At 36.6% G+C, this 19,188-nt stretch overlaps 1 protein-coding gene across 1 annotated transcript; it reads left to right on the forward strand.

Moving 5' to 3' along the window:
- Positions 1 to 2,198: 2,198 nt before the first annotated feature.
- On the forward strand, positions 2,199 to 3,584 carry LOC107474872 (protein ENDOPLASMIC RETICULUM-ARRESTED PEN3-like). Its single transcript, XM_016094519.3, has one exon. It carries the CDS (start codon positions 2,278 to 2,280, stop codon positions 3,400 to 3,402), a length of 1,125 nt encoding a protein of 374 aa, XP_015950005.1. The 5' UTR covers positions 2,199 to 2,277; the 3' UTR covers positions 3,403 to 3,584.
- The last annotated feature ends 15,604 nt before the right edge of the window (positions 3,585 to 19,188 follow it).

The raw sequence follows: 19,188 nt of genomic DNA on the forward strand, positions 1-19,188 counted from the left end.
TCATCGAACTTGAAAATTAGAGGCGATAACTCGAGTTGCAATATGAACTCTGGTGAGAGTTTTGGGATTCGGAAGAAGAAGAGATGATTCTCCCCAAAGTGCTATTGCGAGTCTCATACTATTCTATTCATGTCTAGGACTGAAAACAATTCAGATAGGTTATTCTTTTGTTGCCCCTTACTTTAAGGTATGTTAAGTTTAATAATGTGTTGACTAGTTTAATTCTGTACTCACTGTTAGTCTTACAAACTTAATTCAAATTGTAGGTTGCAGAATTTCATTGCTCATTATTTACGTGGCTAGATGATGTTTTTCATTTAATGAGTATGATGGGAAGACAATTTCAAATGAGATATTGTTGCAAAAGAAGAATCAATTTAAAAGACAGAATGATGTAATAGATGACAAAGTAAAAGAGTCAGAGAATAGGTTAATTAGATTAGAGAATGAATTGGAGAAGTATAGATAAAAAATAGGTGAAAGTAGATGGCTGAATTTTGAGTGTAACTTTTTTACATTTGTGAGTAGGGTTACAGTTACCTGCTTGTTCAGGATAATTTTATAAGAAATTGATGCCCTAATTTTAGTTACTTGGGAGTTATTTGTATCATGGAATGAAATTATATATTTAAACATTTTTGAAGATAAATGAAAATAAATTCTTGTGATCAATGTTAAAAGTTTTTTTTATGAGTTAAAGAGAAAATTTGTATAGCAAATATTTGTATACGCAGCATGGGTTCACCAATTTTAAATGGTTCACCAATTTTAATTGGTATGAGACCCACGATAACATTTAGGGGAGAACCATTACTTCTTTTTTCAAATCGCAACGTTCTCACTAGAACTCATGTTATAGCTCGAATTGTCGCCTTCAATTTGCACGTTCGATGATGACCATTATTTTTCACTTCCAATCATGCTGCCATATGATTTGTCTTTGATTTTGCAGACGAGTGAGTAGAGAGATGCAGAGAGACAAATCGATCTCAGTCCATTCTTTCTAAGCCAACACAACACTTAACTCTAATTAACTATCCACATCAGCGACGTTAACTGTCACATAAGACTTTTTCATTAACTTTGGTAAGATGAGATGAATTGCTTTAGCTTACTTCAATTAGGGACAAAAGTCGAATTAAATGTATTTTATTAACAGAAATCATCTTGTCCTATTTTAAAATAGATAAAGACTTAAGTATTTATTCCTTAAAAAAATTTTATTGATATATTTTTTGAGTCCCGCTACACATCTAAACAATTTAACATTCAAGTTCATCCAAGTCATTTAGTTTATGCTGCGAAACTTCGTCGTCTTCTTCTTCTTTCTCCTCTTGCTGCTGCTTCTTCTTCTTCTCCTCCTTCTCTTTTTTCTTCATCTTTTTTTCGTTATCGTCATCATCATCACCACCATACCACCATATCCATCTCCTCCTGCTTCTGTTTCTTTTTTATTTGAATTTCTTTGATTTTCTCCTTCCTTTTCTTCTTTTTCCTCCATCATCATTATTGTCATCACCAACAACACTAATATTTGGCTAACATCTTTATTGATTCTGATTCTCTGTGGCGATCAAATGAACCGAAAATATTATCAAAACGAAATCATTGTATAATACCAAATGCACCGAAAATGGTCCATTATATAAATTCAAATTCAGAAACACTTGCGTCTCGAATGAATCGAAAATATTATCAAAATGAAACCATTGTATAATACAGAATGAACCGAAAATTGTCCATTATATAAATTCGAATTTAAAAATATTTGTGTCTCGAATGAAGCGAAAATTAGTTCAAAATAAAACTATTGTATAATACTAAATAAACCGAAAATTGTCCATTATATAAATTCAAATTCGATGATAACGATAACGACAATACGTATTAAAAGAAAACAATGACGATAACGATGATAATTATGATAATGATAATGATAATAGAAGAAAAGGATAAAAAAATGAAGAGACGAAATTTCAACGAAAAAAAAGAAGAAAAAAATGTGTTGTTGGTATCAAAAAATAATAAAAAAAGAGAAAAAAAAAGATGTAACATTAAAAAATACATAACTCAAATTATTTAGATAAACTTAAATATAAAATTATTTGAATAAAAAAAATTACTCATTTCTTTTAAGAGACTAATCTATCTAAATATAAATTTCGAGGTTCTTTTACGTTCCTTAATAGTTCAAAAAGAAAACCGAAAATGACCAAAAGTCCAAAACTAAGATAGGGAGAAGCATCAGCTGATAGACATAGTCATCACCAGTCAACAATGGAGGCAGAGGGCAGTTCCCAAGCCTCTGCGGCGGCATCAGAGTCCCAAGCCACCAGCGAACGCATCAAGCTCAACGTCGGCGGCAAGCTCTTCGAGACAACCCTCTCGACCATCCGGTCCGCCGGTCCAGACTCCCTCCTCTTCGTCCTCTCGAACCGCCCCGCCAACGACCCCAACCCCGGCACTCTCCGTACTCACCTCGACGAGATCGACTCCATCTGCCGCGTATGGACGGAGATCGCTGCCGTCGGATCGGAATCCGATGCCGGACTTCATTTCTACGACTTCTCAAGCAGCCGCCACGTTGGATCCGTACACTGGACCGATCCTTCAGATCCTCGCATATTCAAGGCTCGCGTTAACGCCATAACCGCCTCGGAAACCTCCGTGTTCGCCTCGTTCGATTGTCCTCACCGCGAGAACATTGTTCTCGAGATCGACAAAGAGAGGATCCAGATTGTATCGCAGTTAGGGCGCCAATCGGGGAACCAGGCAAAGCACATGGTTCCGTCGAAGCTGACGTTTGTTCCGGCAACCGGAGTTCTCGTCGGAACCGCCATCACGAGCGGCGCGTTCGGCTACTCCGGTTACATACGGATTTGGGACCCCAGGTCCGGAGACGTGGTTTGGGAGACAAACGAGCCTGGTGCGGGTCGGAGTAGCAGGTTCGGAGACTCATTTGCTGACGTGGATGTTGACGCGGAAGGGTTATCGATTTTCAAGCTGTGTTCTAAGTCTGGGGATTTGGGTATGGCTGACATGAGGCGTTTGGGGGATGATCCTTGGGTTTATTTGGAGGAGAAGAACCCTAGCATGGTAAATTATGGTGGTGAAGTGAATAATTTGTTGATGCATTGTTGTTGGGGGCAAGTGTTTGTTGGAAGAGGTGGAAGCTTGGAGGTTTGGTCAAGGGTTCAAGCCCATGGTGGCAGCATCGAAGGTGAGAGCGGGCGTGAAGGGTTGTTTCGGAGGAACTTCGTGGATAAGAGGGGTGATTCAGAGAGAGGGGATATAAAGAAGATTGAAGGTGGTGGGGATAGGTTGTTTGTTAGTAGGGAAGGTGTTGAAGGTATTGAAGTGTGGGAGAGTTCTCATACTTCTGGAGCTGTTCCTGTTTCATGACCCCTCCCCATGGATTAGGGGCCTTTCTTTCTCAACATTTTAGGTAGGGGTTTCTTGTTTTGTAAGATTCATATATTTTTTTCTTTCTGATGATTCAATGAGAAACTGTTTAGTTAGTTATAGCGCTGATATTTTCAGCTGTATACACTTGAATAATTTATAATAAGATGCAATTTCCCTTACAGTGTATGTGTTGGTTGTGATTTTGTTATTACTCATTAGTCACCGTGTTTTGTCAGGTTCTTTGCTAGGGGTTTCCATTTTTTTATGCAAGGTTCTTCTTCTTTCATGAAAACTGTGTTATTAGCCATAGAAAGTAGTTCTTTACTCTAATAGCTTGAACATTTTCATATCAAGAAGTGTCTTGGACTTGGTTGTGAAACTATGATCTTGGTATAGTGCTGTTTGGATATCTTCAATCTGATTTACTGATAGTTGCTAATTATGTGAGTATATTTTAGTGAAAGCTTTGGGATCATTTCAATGTTCATGGTCAATTAAGTACTATACTTTTCTGTGATGGCCTTAGTGAACTTTATCTTTCACTATAGTCCTGTTATGTTTGACATAATGATAGAGAAGCATGATTTGTGTACAATGCACCATTCTTGTTAAGGGATATGTTCAGTACTTAGTAACTATTTTTGTTCTCTTTTTTAATGAATGTTATGATATAAAGCTTTGTTTTTTTTTTCACTGCAACATTTTGCTAACAGCTTTTTTTTTCGGATAAGTAACACAAGGTAACTAGAATAAGAATCACAAAGTAACTCAGCCTGTCCGAAAGAAGCAGGGGTCAATCCGTCGCAGTTTTTACAATATCAAAACACCAAACATATCAAGCTAAACAGCACATTTTTATAACAGCTTTTATGCCTTTGCCAGTTACTATTGTCTTTGATCACACTATATTTATCTGCTTTGTTTGTCGTGTTTCCTGAATGAAAACCTTTGTCATGGAAGCCTCAGATCATATAGTTTACTTTTGTTGCAAATTCTCCCCTTCATTCATTGCTCTATTGGCGGATTACAGAACACACCAGTTACTTAATTCTAAGGATCTCAACTTCAGGTATGTTTACATTACATGTATAATTATTAATAATCTATCTATATTCGATGACCACCATTTCTTAAACTGTCAGGTCTGGATTTTAATATTTAAAAACGTAGTTACTTGTATTTATGATGACTTGATGACTTTGTAAGTATTCACATTTTATATAGTACTACATCGAATTTGATTATCTTGTTTTAGGATGGGATGGGCATTAGAAGTAGATTTCAGCACTACAATTTCCCTACTACTTACCCATGGTTGATATTTCGTCAATTTAATCTATTGCTTATTTATTTTTACTATCATGAGCCATTGTTTATTGATATTATGAACATTTGAGGACATCACCATCTTGTCGTACTATAATTTTCTATTATATTCATTTTCTGATTTCTGAACTCAAGCTGTATGTATGATATAGCATGATTAGACATTTCAAAATGTAAACAGAAATCGTCATAAATAATGAGGAATCTGAGGGTTAGAAACTTCACATATTATTAGAGGAAGAGTGGATTGGATGCTGTTAATCCTAGGGGAGATGGTGCAATTCAGCCCTATTAGGGATACATAAGGCTTTGGTTGAGGAAAATTAAAGAACCAAACTCTTTTAATCATGCTTACAAATTCAGGTACACTTCTGCATTCAAATATTGCATTCAAATATTTCTTTCTTAATGATTTAACATGGATAATCTTGGTTAAGAAAATTCTGAAAATTTTTAACAAGTGGTTTCAGAACCATCTATGATTGAATTATTGAGAAATAATAAAGATTTATTTTTCTTATTCAGTATTCTTTTTAAAGAGTTTGGCATTCAAAGATTTAATCCTAATCTTATGTATTATTGCTTTCTTATATATATTGGTTATGTTCGCATTTTTATATATATATATACGGATTGGATTGTGTAGCAATAATTTCAAGCAAATAAGAACAACAATTTTGTATTCGAAAATATTTGTGATTTTTTTTTACAAATAAAGACATGATTTTTTGTACAGTAACGAATTTATATGAAGCATTGTATATAATGTCGCGTTTGTTTTTTTAGAACAGAACAAGACAAGATACTGAGAATAAGACATAAAGGATAGAGACATAGAATTTAGTCTTCTTGTATTCTGTTTGGTGATAAAATAGAAATTATAGAAATCTAATTTATTCTCATTTTTTTTCATTCAAAAAATTTGAGAAAAAATATAATAATAAAAAATATAATTATAAAAAATTAATAAAAATAATAAAAGATTTAGCATACTTATTTTGGTGAATTAATCGGTTTTTACACGTCATTTTTTTTTAATTATAAGCTGTTTGATGAAAGTTCTCAACCACGGACTTTATGGGTATGTGGTGTTCGATGCTGAGTTTGAATTTGTTGAACCTGTTTTAAGTAGCTAGGGATTCGTGTTTTGATTTTACAATTTAGCAGCTATTGCTGATTGTAAGCATTTGGTGTAGTCTCCTCCACAAGACACTGATTGATGCTTACAAATGGGTTCCTTTTCATAATTGGTTGCAGTTTCAACCTCCAAGACCGGTAAGCACGGTCACGCCAAGTGCCACTTTGTAGGAATTGATATTTTCACTGCCAAGAATGTTATAACCGAGAGAAAAAAAAAAAAGAAGTGGAAGCACGGGAAGCACATTCCCCCACTTAAATTTTTCTTTTTCCCTCCCCCTTCGGTGAACTCCCACCAACTTAAAATCCTCTCTTTCTCTTTCTTTTTTTCTCAACTCTTTTATTCAACTTTCTTTTTCTACTGTATTTCATTTTCTCAAAATCTCAAATCATGAAATGTCAACTTAATGAGTGAAAAAAGCATTTAACTTTAAGTTTCAATTATTATTGAAATTTCAAGGTAACTCTTTAATTTAATAATTAGCCATATCTCTAATTTTTGTCATCTCTATATTTATGGGTATATATAAATCCGAATTAGGGTTATTAGAGTTAGAAAATTTGGGGCTTTTGTCAAGGTGAGTAAGATTATGTTAATTGACAATATTAGTAGTTCACAAATATCATTATTGTCATATTTCTAAATTTGTAGAATTATTGGACATCATTTGGTAGCTCGTTGATGCGCTCAGAGTTGCTTTCGGTTCTTTGAAATCAAGTTGTGAGTGGATATTATGTCTATAATTATTTTTAAATATATTATTATCAATATTTATGTTGAATTATTATTTTTGTAGTTTGAAAATATTTGATTATTGTGATTTTTGAAAATAAATATTGATTTGTGAAACTTATAATTTTATAAAAATACACACGAGACGATATTTATATATTTTGTAAAGCATACATGTTTTCTTATTTGATTTTATTGAATTTTAAATAAAAATTTTAGTATGCAATCTTATATATATTGGATTTGTTATGGAATTTAGTAGTATGTTATATGTATTAAAGATTTTTATAAGTGATTTGGTTTGGATTGGTTTGGGAGACTCTGACTAGAAAACCGTAGTTAACGGCAGTTATGATGTTAATCTAGATGCATCTGGTTCAGACCTCAGCTAGCAGGGACGTTGCTAGCCTAACATGTAGGCTACACGTTGGATCTGTTATACCGTACGAGTACACTAGAGGAAAAGGGCTACCTTTAGAGGTGGAGCCGCCCTAGGTGTATAATATTTGATTTGATTTGACTTCTGGAATGAGAACTCCCATTTCAGCTCATCCGCTTAACTACTTATTTATTTGTTTGCATAATAAATTAATATGAATTTCTCATATCTGAAAAGAAATATAATTTTCAAGGTAAATTCTGTATTGTCTCGTGTGGGTTAATAGATGTAATGTTTGCTTACTGAGTTGTAAAACTCACCCTATTATATTCCCATATTTTTCAGATACAGGAGTCATTTCAGGTTCCATTCCACCTGCCCCTCAGTAGATCTTAGTCATTTCAGTGAGTCCTTTTTCTTTCCAAGGGCTAAGTGATTATGTAATGGAACTTTTGCTCAAAATTTAGATTATGTCAATGCTTCATATATCACAGGCAGGATTCTCGTGTGAGCTATGTTATTTTAAAATCTTGAACTATTTAGATAGTAATTATAAGTTGGTTATGTAAGACTTATGGATTTAACTATATACTCTAGTTATCAACTTGATATATATATATGTAATATGGAGCAAGTGTCATTTAGTAAGATCACAATTGTGCAAATGGAAGCCGGCCTATTTTCATAAAGTGTGACGTTACTAGAGGCCTATAGGAAGTCGTCCTCAATCTTTTGATCTCATAATTCTTTTTGTTTATCCTATTGTCTTTGAACTCCATATACATATGCCGTTGGTGATCCAATCGCTTTATTTACTCAATATGTGGAAGATGCCATCTAAGAAAAGACGTGGTGGAGCTGTTAATGCTCCTGATACTGCTGAATCCAATAGGGTAGTATCTCCGCCACTTGGAGCGCTTCGACAAAGGCCAAGGAGCCAAAGGATAGCTGATAGGCGCGAAGGAGAGAACCCCGCAATAAGAGAGGCTCAACCGGACTTAGCGGCTGAATTAAGGGGAATGAATCAAACCCTTAATGCGGTATTACAGGTCCTAACAAATCAAAATAGGGGCGAAGCAGAAATTCCTAGTATGCCGAATCCTCAGCCTCATAGAGTTCATCAATTGTTTGGGGATCAAGAGCCGCCAATTGAAAAGTATTTGAAGTTAAATTCGTCCACTTTCAATGAAGATTCATTGGATGAAGATCCACAAGAATATCTAGAGGATGCATAGAAAGCTATTCAAGCTCTCAAGTGCACCAACGAATAGGCTGTTGAGCTCTCAAGTGCAGCAAGGTATTGGTATGAGTCTCTTCTTGAGAGCAAAGAAGCAGCTGGACTTCCTCCTCCCTCTTGGGAAGAGTTCACTAAAGAGTTTCTTGCTCGATTTTATCCAGCTAACAAGCAAGCAGAAGATGCAATTGCCTTTGAAAGATTAAGGCAAGAGAATATGACAGTGACTGAGTATGCTAAGGAGTTTACTAGACTTTCTAAGAGTGCTCCATACTTTGTGAATTCAGAAGAGATGAAAGTACGCCGGTTCGTTAGTGGGTTGGCAGAACCTATGTTCACCACTCTTATGCCTGAAGTCGGACGCATGTCTTTTAAGGATGTCCTAAACTCTACTTATGGAATTGAAGCTGGTATAGTGGAGAGAAATGCTTTTAAGGATATTGGTAAGAAGCCTAAGATAAAGGGACAATTTTCTGGTGGAGCTAGTTCAGGAGGATTTCAGTCTCATCATGGTCAGACAAATCAGCAAGGTTATTCGGGGTATCGAGCTCGTCTTCAAGCATCTTTCGGTGGGGTTGCTTCTTCTGGATCTGCTCCCATGAGTGTTTCGAATCCCAGACCTTTTGTTAAGAGCACCTTTTAATCTAGTGCACAAGGTTCAAATTAGACAAGGCCAGCTCAGCCCTATTGTCTTCAGTGTGGGAGTTACCATTCCGGTATATGTTTCAAGGCTACTGGTGCATGTTTTGGTTGTGGTCAATTTGGTCATCTTAGGAGGGATTGTCCGAATTCTAGAGGAGGCTTTGCTCTGGTATTGCACGTCCTACAACACAAATGCCATCATCTTTAGCTATGTATATTGGAAATTTTTCTGGTCCTAGTGGCAGAGGAGCAGGTGGCAGCGGTCAGACTTATAACAGAGGAGGGAGCCAAAAAGGAAGAGGTCAGGCACGTGTGTATGCTTTAACTCGTCAAGATGCTCAAGCTTCTAATGCTGTGGTGGCAGGTACTTTACAAGTTTGTTCTTTAGATGCTCGAGTGTTATTCGATACGGGTTCTCATTATTCATATATATCTCCACATCTTGCATCTCGTTTCGATAAACAACCTGAACTGTTATCCCACCCATTTCATGTTGGCACTCCACTTGGAGTCTCTACGGTGGTCCGAGTCGTGTTTTGGTTTTGTGTTGTTAGAATTAATACGATTGAAACCTTAGCTGATTTAATCCTTTTAGAACCAATGGAAGATATTGATGTCATCTTAGGCATGGATTGGTTAGCAGCTTGTCACGCTGATGTGGGATGATACTCTAAAACTGTAAAGTTTGACATACTAAGTATCTCACCTTTTGTTTTTAAGGGTGATGATTGTCCCACTTTAGCTAGCATCATCTCATCTATGAGTGCTATGCAATTGATGGATAAGGGAAACCAAGAATTTCTGGCAGTTGTTAGAGATGTTGATGCCGAAGTGCCTAGTCTTGATCAGGTTTCTATTGTTAGAGAATTCCCTGACGTGTTCCCTGATGAGCTACTGGGAATGCCGCCTGACCGTGAAGTTGAGTTTTTCATAGATTTGGCTCCGGGAGTCCAACCTGTATCCATTCCTCCCTATCGTATGGCTCCAACTGAGTTACGAGAATTAAAAGTACAATTGGAAGATATTCTAGGGAAAGGATTCATTCGTCCTAGCACTTCTCTGTGGGGAGCTCCTGTTCTATTCGTAAAGAAGAATGATGGAATGATGCGACTATGTGTAGATTATCATCAGCTCAATAAGATAACTGTTCGCAACAAGTATCCATTGCCAAGGATTGATTATTTGTTTGATCAACTTCAAGGAGCTACCTGTTTCTCAAAAATTGACTTGCATTCAGGGTACCACTAATTGAAGATAAAAGAGGAAGACATTCTGAAAATTGCTTTTCGTACTCGGTATGGCCACTATGAGTTCTTAGTAATGTCCTTTGGTCTGACGAATGCGCCTGTAGCTTTTATGGACTTAATGAATCGAGTCTTCAAACATTTCTTAGATCGCTTTGTTATCGTCTTCATCGATGATATCTTGGTGTATTCGAAAAGTGCTACGGAGCATGAGTATCATTTGTGGACTGTGTTACAAACCTTAAGGGATCACAAGCTCTATGCTAAGTTTTCTAAATGTGAGTTTTGGCTTGATCAAGTGACATTCTTGGGGCATGTGGTATCAAAAGATGGAATCATGGTGGATCCAAAGAAGGTTAAAGCCGTTCAGAAGTGGCCAAGGCCTATCACAGTGACAGAAATTCGTAGCTTTCTAAGGTTGGCCGGATACTATCGGCGATTCATCAAGGACTTCTCGAGAATTTCGGCACCATTAACCAAGTTAACTCAAAAGAATGTGAAGTTTCAATGGTCAGAAGCTTGTGAGGAAAGTTTCCAGACACTTAAGGCTTGTCTAACCTCAGCACCAGTTCTTGTTTTACCTTCTGGGTCTGGGGGATTCTCAGTCTTTTGCGATGCATCTCGGATAGGACTTGGTTGTGTATTAATGCAGCATGGCCACGTTATTGGCTATGCCTCGCGACAACTCAAGAAGCATGAACAGAATTATCAAACTCATGACTTGGAAATGGCAGCGGTCGTCTTTGCTTTAAAGATTTGGAGCCACTACCTTTATGGTGAGACCTGTGAAATCTATACGAATCACAAGAGTTTGAAGTATATATTCAACAAAAGGATTTAAATTTGAGACAACGGAGATGGATGGAGTTGCTAAAAGATTACGATTGTACCATTTTGTATCATCCTGGAAAGGCAAATATTGTAGCAGATGTCCTCAGTAGAAAATCTATAGATAGCTTGGCCCATATCACTCTTGAAAGGAGATCAATTGTTGAAGAAGTCCATCAATTGGAGGCCAGTGGAATTTAATTTGATCTTGGAGAATCAGGAGTTTTCTTAGCACATGTTCGTGCCCAATCTTCCCTGATAGAACAGATCAAGGTTGCACAAAGTGATGATCTGAAACTAAGAAAGCTTATGGAAGATGTTCACAATGGGAGGAACTCAGACTTTTCTCTAGATCAAGATGTATTGCGTTGCGGTCAATGCTTATGTGTGCCAGATAACCCCGACTTGAAGAAAGCTATTTTGGAGGAGGCTCACAATTCTAAGTACACAATTCATCCGGGCTCTAATAAGATGTATCAAGATTTGAAACAATTATTTTGGTGGGAAGGCATGAAGAAAGACACAGAAATTTTTGTTTCTCATTGCTTAACTTTTCAATAGGTTAAAACTGAACATCAAAGACCTGCTGGGTTATTGCAACAAATTGAGATACCTGAATGGAAGTGGGAAAGGATCACGATGGATTTTGTAACAGGTTTACCTCGTAGCTTTAAGAGTTTTAATTCAATTTGGGTAATTGTGGATAGAATGACAAAGTTAGCTCACTTTCTTCCGGTGAAAACAACTTTCAGCGCAGCTCGGTATGCTCAACTTTATGTTGATGAGATAGTTAAGTTACATGGAATTCCAGTGTCTGTTATTTCAGATTGCGGGCCCCATTTTACCTCTCATTTTTAGAAATCTTTTCAAAAAGCGTTAGGAACTCGTCTGGATCTTAGCACAACTTTTCACCCTCAAATCGATGGACAATCAGAGAGGACGATCCAGATATTGGAAGACATGTTAAGATGTTGTGTTCTAGATTTTTGTGGGATTTGGAACATCTATCTACCTTTGATCGAGTTCTCTTATAATAATAGTTATCAAGCCAGCATTCAAATGGCACCATTTGAGGCTCTTTATGGGAGAAGATGCAGGTCACCTATTGGGTGGTTTGAAATTGGTGAGGTTAAGCTTTTGGGGCCAAATTTGGTACAAGATGAAGTTGAGAAGGTTCGCTTAATAAGAGAACGTTTATTAGCAGCTCAAAGTAGGCAAAAGGCTTATGTTGATAATAGGAGGCGTAACTTGGAGTTTTCAGTGGTCGATCAAGTGTTTCTTGAGGTGTCGCCTATGAAGGGAGTGATGAGGTTTGGAAAAAGAGGGAAGCTAAGTCCTCGTTATATTGGTCCATTTAAGATATTGGACAGAATAAGTGCAGTCGCTTATCGCTTGGCACTACCGTCTGAGTTGTCTATGATTCATCTAGTTTTTCACGTATCAATGTTGCGCAAATACCTTTCTGACCCATCTCTTGTGCTCGCACCACAAGCCATAGAGATAAAGGAGGATTTATCATTTGAAGAGGAACCGGTGGCTATAGTCGATCGCTAAGTAAAGAAACTACATTCTAAAGAGATAGCATATGTGAAAGTTGTTTGGAAGAATCAGTCAGTAGAAGAAGCAACTTGGGATGTAGAGGATGCCATGCGCGACAACCGTATTTGTTTAAGTCTGAAGGTAACTATCACACTTATCACCATATATGAATTCGAAATTCGGGGACCGAATTTCTTAAGGGGGAGAGAATTTTATAACGAGAGAAAAAAAAGTGGAAGCACGTGGGGGGCACATGCCCCCACTTAAATTTTTCTTTTTCCCTTCCCCCCTTCTTCCATCTTCTCATCTCTTCTTTCAATTACACACTATTATCAAACTTATCTTCATCATCTTACCTTCCTTTCTTTTTCTACTCTATCTCTATTTATTCAAAATCTCATTTTCTCAAAATCCCAAATCATGGAATGTCAACTTAATGAGTGAAAGAAGCATTCAACTTTGAGTTCCAATTATTATTGAGGCTTCAAAGTAACTCTTTGACTCAATAATTAGCCATATCCCCAATTTTTGTCATCTCTATATTTATGGGTATGTATAAATCCGAATTAGGGTTATTAGGGTTAAAAATTTTGGGGCTTTTGTCAAGGTGAATAAGATTATGTTAATTGACAATATTAGTAGCTCACAAATATCATTATTGTCATATTTCTAGATTTGTAGAATTATTGGACATCATTTGGTAGCTCGTTGATGCGCTCAGAGTTGTTTCCGGTTCTTTGGAATCAAGTTGTGAGTGGATATGTCTATAATTGTTTTTAAATATATTATTATCAATATTTATGTTGAATCATTATTTTTGTAGTTTGAAAATATTTGATTATTGTGATTTTTGAATTTTTGAAAATAAATATTGATTTGTGAAACTTATAATTTTATAAAAATACACACAAGACGATATTTATATATTTTGTAAAGCATATATGTTTTCTTATTGACTTTATTGAATTTTAAATAAAAATTTTAGTATGCAATCTTATATATATTGGATTTGCTTTGAAATTTAGTAGTATGTTATATGTATTAGAGATTTTTATAAGTGATTTGGTTTGGATTGGTTTGGGAGACTCTGACTAGAAAATCGTAGTTAACGACGGTTATGACGTTAGCCTAGATGCATCTGGCTCAGACCTCAGCTAGCAGGGGCGTTGCTAGCCTAACATGTAGGCCACACATTGGATCTGTTATACCGTATGGGCACACTAGAGAAAAGGGCTACCCTTAGAGGTGGAGCCGCCCTAGGTGTATAATATTTGATTTGATTTGACTTCTGGAATGAGAACTCCCATTTCAGCTTATCCGCTTAACTACTTATTTATTTGTTTGCATAATAAATTATTATGAATTTCTCATCTCTGAAAAGAAATATAATTTTCAAGGTAAACTCTGTATTGTCTCGTGTGGGTTATAGATGTAATATTTTCTTACTGAGTTACAAAACTCACCCTATTATATTCCCATATTTTTCAGATACAGGAGTCATTCCAGGTTCCATTCCACCTGCCCTTCAGTAGATCTTAGTCATTTCGTTGAGCCCTTTTTCTTTCCAAGGGCTAAGTGATTATGTAATGGAACCTTTGCTTAAAATTTAGATTATGTCAATGCTCCATATATCACAGGCAGGATCCTCGTGTGGGTTATGTTATTTTGAAATCTTGAGCTATTTAGATAGTAATTATAAATTGGTTATGTAAGACTTATGAATTTAACTATATACTCTAGTTATCAACTTGATATATATATATGAAATGCATATTTTGGATATATGTGGTTATGGATATAGTTGGAATATGCTGTTGTTGTTGTCTGTGGAAATGGATGTTTATTATTGATACAAGGGGTTAATATTTATGTTGGTAAGGTCCTAGAAACAGAGTAGATTCTGTCCGTTTTTCTGAAAATTTGGTCATTTGGCTTGTTGAGGGACTTGTCCCTTGAGCGCCAGTCATGGCCAGGTTCGGGCCATGACAAAGAAGCGTGAAGATATCATGCCCTCTTCCCGCAACTGTGATGTATGAATCTAGTAATTATGTTTCATGTGCATTTGATTCTTGCATTTCACTGATAGCTAAAACTTGGAAGAACTCATGGGGGAATGAAATCTATGCTATCTGTTACTCCATACTGTTGATAGCTAAGGCCTAGATAGTCTCTATGTGTTGGGTAACTCTATTTGTGAGCTATTTTTTGAGGTTCAGTTAGGCATATTGAATTCTAAGAATTAGTGATCCTTGCCATTATACTATGAGATTAGGCTTTCCTTTGTAGAATATTGTTCACGATAATCTATGTTGGAAATAGAAATAAGGATTGGTGTTGTAATTATTCTATAATTAGAACAGATTTATTTATATTAGGACAGATTTGGTGTAGATTTGTTTTGAATAGCTTTTATTACCTGTTATTTTTTCCTTAATTAGGTTGTAAATAATCTTTATATTTTGTATGTAAATCACTGTCTAAGTGAAACAATTCAAGAATAATATTCAAAAATCTTCTTTTCAAGTTGGTATCAGAGCTCCCGATTCCGAGGGCTCTGCTTCTGCATTTTTTCAGGCAGTCTTCATTGCTGCAACTGTACCTGTTTCAGTGCCCTGCCGCTGCCGCACGCCGCCACGGGAATTTTTTTCGGCGAATTTCTGAACGAGTCCACTACCATCGGAAGTAGGATTTGTCGATCTACAAAGCCCAGGAGATTTCGTTGCCCTAGGCCACTCTGCACGCGATCTCTTTGATTGCGACGCTGCTTGCCTAGACACGATCGTTGATTTCTTTTTTCTTCTTCTGTCTTCCTTTTGCTGCCGATTCTTACCAATGGTGGATGATAAGACTGCGCATCTCGTCAGTTCTAATGATCTACCGGTGTTACAAGGGTCGTATCATTTTGATGGGCGCAACTACCTCCAATGGTCTCAATTGGTTCGCATTACTCTCAAGGGGCGAAAGAAATTAAATCATCTAAAAGGAAACCCTCCAGCCACAACAGACCCCAAATATGAAGCCTGGGATGATGTGGATGCTCTTGTCATGACTTGGTTATGGCATTCTATGATACCAGAAATCAGCCGTAATTATATGTTCTTCCACACTGCTAAGAAGATTTGGAATAATCTAAGTCAGGCATACTCAATGAAAAAGGTTACTGTAGCATATTATGAAATAGAAAACAAGATCTTTAATACCAAGCAAGGGAGCCTCTCTGTAACAGACTACTATGGGACGCTGAATCATTTGTGGATCGAGTTAGATCAGTATCAAAATTTAACTATACAATGCACACCTGATTCTACTACATTGACACAATTTATTGAAAGGATACGTATATTTAAATTTCTATCTGGCTTGCACTCTGAATTTGATCCAATTCGGGTTCAAATTTTGGGTAAAGAAAATATTCCTTCTCTCTCAGAACTTTTTCATATTGTACGAGGGGAAGAAACTCGGAGGTCAGTTATGTTGGAAGGAGAAAATTCTATTGATGGTTCAGCTCTAGCCACCGACAAAGGTCCTTTAAAAGGTCCATTCCTTTCGTATGGAAAGCCTCCCTCAAAAGCTCACCGTGATGATCGCTGGTGCAGTTATTGTAGGAAAACGGGTCATACTAAGGACACATTTTTTAGATTTCATGGAAAGGAGAAGATCCTCGAATGTATTGGAGGATTCAAAAGTACCATACAAAGATGTGCTAATCACACATTATTTGACTCTGAAAGTGTGGAAGATCCAACTATCTCACAAGCTGCAAAGGAGGCCCCGGTCCTTAGCAAAGAAGAATTAGACTGTGGTCTTATGGACTTACTTAGTAAGACATCTAACCCTTATGCTTTAACCATGACTGGTAAGAGTTCTAGCTTATCCTTTAATGCTCCTAGCACTGAGTGTATCTGGATTGTAGACTCTAGGTGCTACAGATCATATGACACCTCATTCCTTTTCTTTTTCATCGTACACTAATTCATTTGGTCACAAACAAATCACTGTTGCTAACGGTTCCCATATTCCTATTACTGGATATGGTAACATCCACCTTCAACCTTCTATCCATTTAAAAAATGTGCCTCATGTTCCAAAATTATCTACTAACCTCTTATCTATTCATAAGATTACCAAAGACTTAAATTGTGCTGCAACTTTTTTTTATACCCATTGTGTATTTCAGGATTTTGTCACGGGGAGGACGATTGGAATTGCTAAAGAGCAGGACGGGTTGTACTACTTACCGCATGAAAAGAGTACCACACAAAAGGCATTTAATTCAAATCATCAGACAAACATATTGTCCTTGGTAAACTCTCAGATATGGCTTCAGCATAAACGTCTTGGTCATCCTCCATTTAGTACCCTAAAATTTTTATTTCCTTTTTTATTTACAAAAGTGTCTGTCAAGTCTTTTCAATGTGATGTTTGTCAATTAGCTAAACACCATCGGGCTACTTTTTCTCCTAGTAATAATAAAAGTTCTAAACTTTTTGATCTTGTTCATTCTAATGTGTAGGGATCTTCAGCTATTAGTAATATTTCTGGTGCAAAGTAGTTTGTTTCTTTTATTGATAAGTACTCGAGTTACCTGGATCTTTCTCATGAAAGATAAATCTAAAGTTTTCCACTTGTTTGAAATTTTTTACCAAATGGTTTGAACACAATTTGGAAGCGCCTGATTAAACGAATACGTTCTGATAATGGCAGAGAATATGTGAACCAAAATTTTTCCAAGTTCCTTAAGAATAATGGAGTTATTCCTGAATTGACCTGTGTAGACACTCCTCAACAGAATGGGGTGGCAGAAAGGAAAAATCGTCATTTTTTTGAGGTTACTCGAGCATTACTCTTCCAAACATCTGTTCCCAAGTCTTACTGGGGGAAGCTGTCCTAACGGCCACTTAAGATTAATAGATAGATGGTGTTAGCCCTGTTCAATTTCTGACCAAAATTTACCCCTCTATCCCTATTATGAGTAGTCTTTAAAGTGGTATCTTTGGCTGTCCTGTTTTTGTTCATATTCATAGTTCTTATCGGGGTAAGTTGGATCCTCGAGCAATCAAATGTGTCTTTATAGGTTATGCTTCAAACAAAAAGGGATACAAATGCTATCATCCTCAAAGTCGTAGATTTTATATCTCCAAGGATGTCACATTTCATGAGTCCGAGTCCTTCTTCCCTAGTTCTCAGCTTCAGGGGGAGAGTATTCTAGAAGTTGAGTTCCTTAAGTCGTCACATTTTTCCTTGTTGCAGAATTTCACTTATCTCGAGGATAACAAAGACCCTGAATCAGCATCACTACTAGAAAAGAATAATGAGGAGAATAATGAGGACATGTTTTTTGGAAAACAATATCAGCGAAGGCAGCAAGAAACCATCCTGGTCAAACAGCAACTTCATTCGTCTGAACCGGAGGTAAGACCTCATACTCTTGAGACTCTTGACATTTTAAATACCATTTGTGCAACCAACCTAGATGATTTACCTATTGCCATGAGAAAAGAAAAAAGATCTTGTGCCAAATATCCTATTTCCAAATTTGTATCCACCAAAAATATTTCTGTACAGTACCAAAATTTCCTTTCAGCTATTGATTTTGTCAACATCGCTACATCAGTACAAGAAGCCTTAAAAAATGAGAACTGGGTTCGAGCTATGAATGAAGAAATGGGTGCATTAAAAAGGAACAAGACTTGGGAGATTGTAGAGAGACCAACAGATAAGAAAACAGTGGGTTGTAGGTGGATATACACAGTTAAATATCAATCTAATGGCACACTGGACAGGTATAAAGCAAGGTTGGTTGCAAAAGGATATACCCAAACCTATGGGATCGATTACGAGGAGACATTTGCTCCGATGGAAAAAATGAATATCGTCAGAATTATCCTTTCCTTAGCAGCACACTTTGGTTGGGAGATTCATCAATTTTATGTTAAAAATGCCTTCTTGCATGGAAGTCTGGAAGAAGAAGTGTACATGGAGATTCTATCAGGATATGGTATCACTAGTGAAGGAAATAAGGTATGCAGACTAAAAAAGGCTTTGTATGGTCTTAAACAGTCACCTCGTGCCTAGTTTAGAAGATTTACTCAAGCTATGATATCTTTAGGGTATCGACAAAGCCAAGGTGATCATACTATGTTTATAAAACATTCATAGGAAGGCAAACTCACTCTACTCTTGGTCTATGTAGATGATATGATTATTGAAAATGATGATGAGTTAGAAAAACAGACTTTGAAAGAAAAGTTAGCCACTCAGTTTGAGATGAAGGATCTTGGCAAGTTAAAGTACTTCCTTGGGATAGAGGTTGCTTACTCTAGACAAGGCATTTTTATTTTCCAAAGAAAATATATCCTATATCTCCTCAAAGAGATTGGTAAGTTGGATTGTAAGATCACTGGAGTGTCTATAGAGCAAAATCATAGAATTGAAAATGATGAAGAAAGCCCAAAGGTGGAGAAGACACAATACCAGAGGTTTGTGGAAAAACTCATCTACTTATCACACACCAGGCCTGACATAGCCTATGCAGTTAGTGTGGTTAGTCAATTCATGCATGATCCAAGAGAGAGACATTTTCAGGCTATAAATAGGATTATTCAGTACTTAAAAGCCTTTCCAGGGAAACGATTGCTATTCAAAAAGGAAGGGATTTTATTCATTAAAGTATATATTGATGCTGACTACGCTGTATTAATTATTGATAGGAGATCCACCT

Source organism: Arachis duranensis, chromosome 2, assembly GCF_000817695.3.
Source record: "Arachis duranensis cultivar V14167 chromosome 2, aradu.V14167.gnm2.J7QH, whole genome shotgun sequence".
NCBI lineage: Eukaryota > Viridiplantae > Streptophyta > Magnoliopsida > Fabales > Fabaceae > Arachis > Arachis duranensis.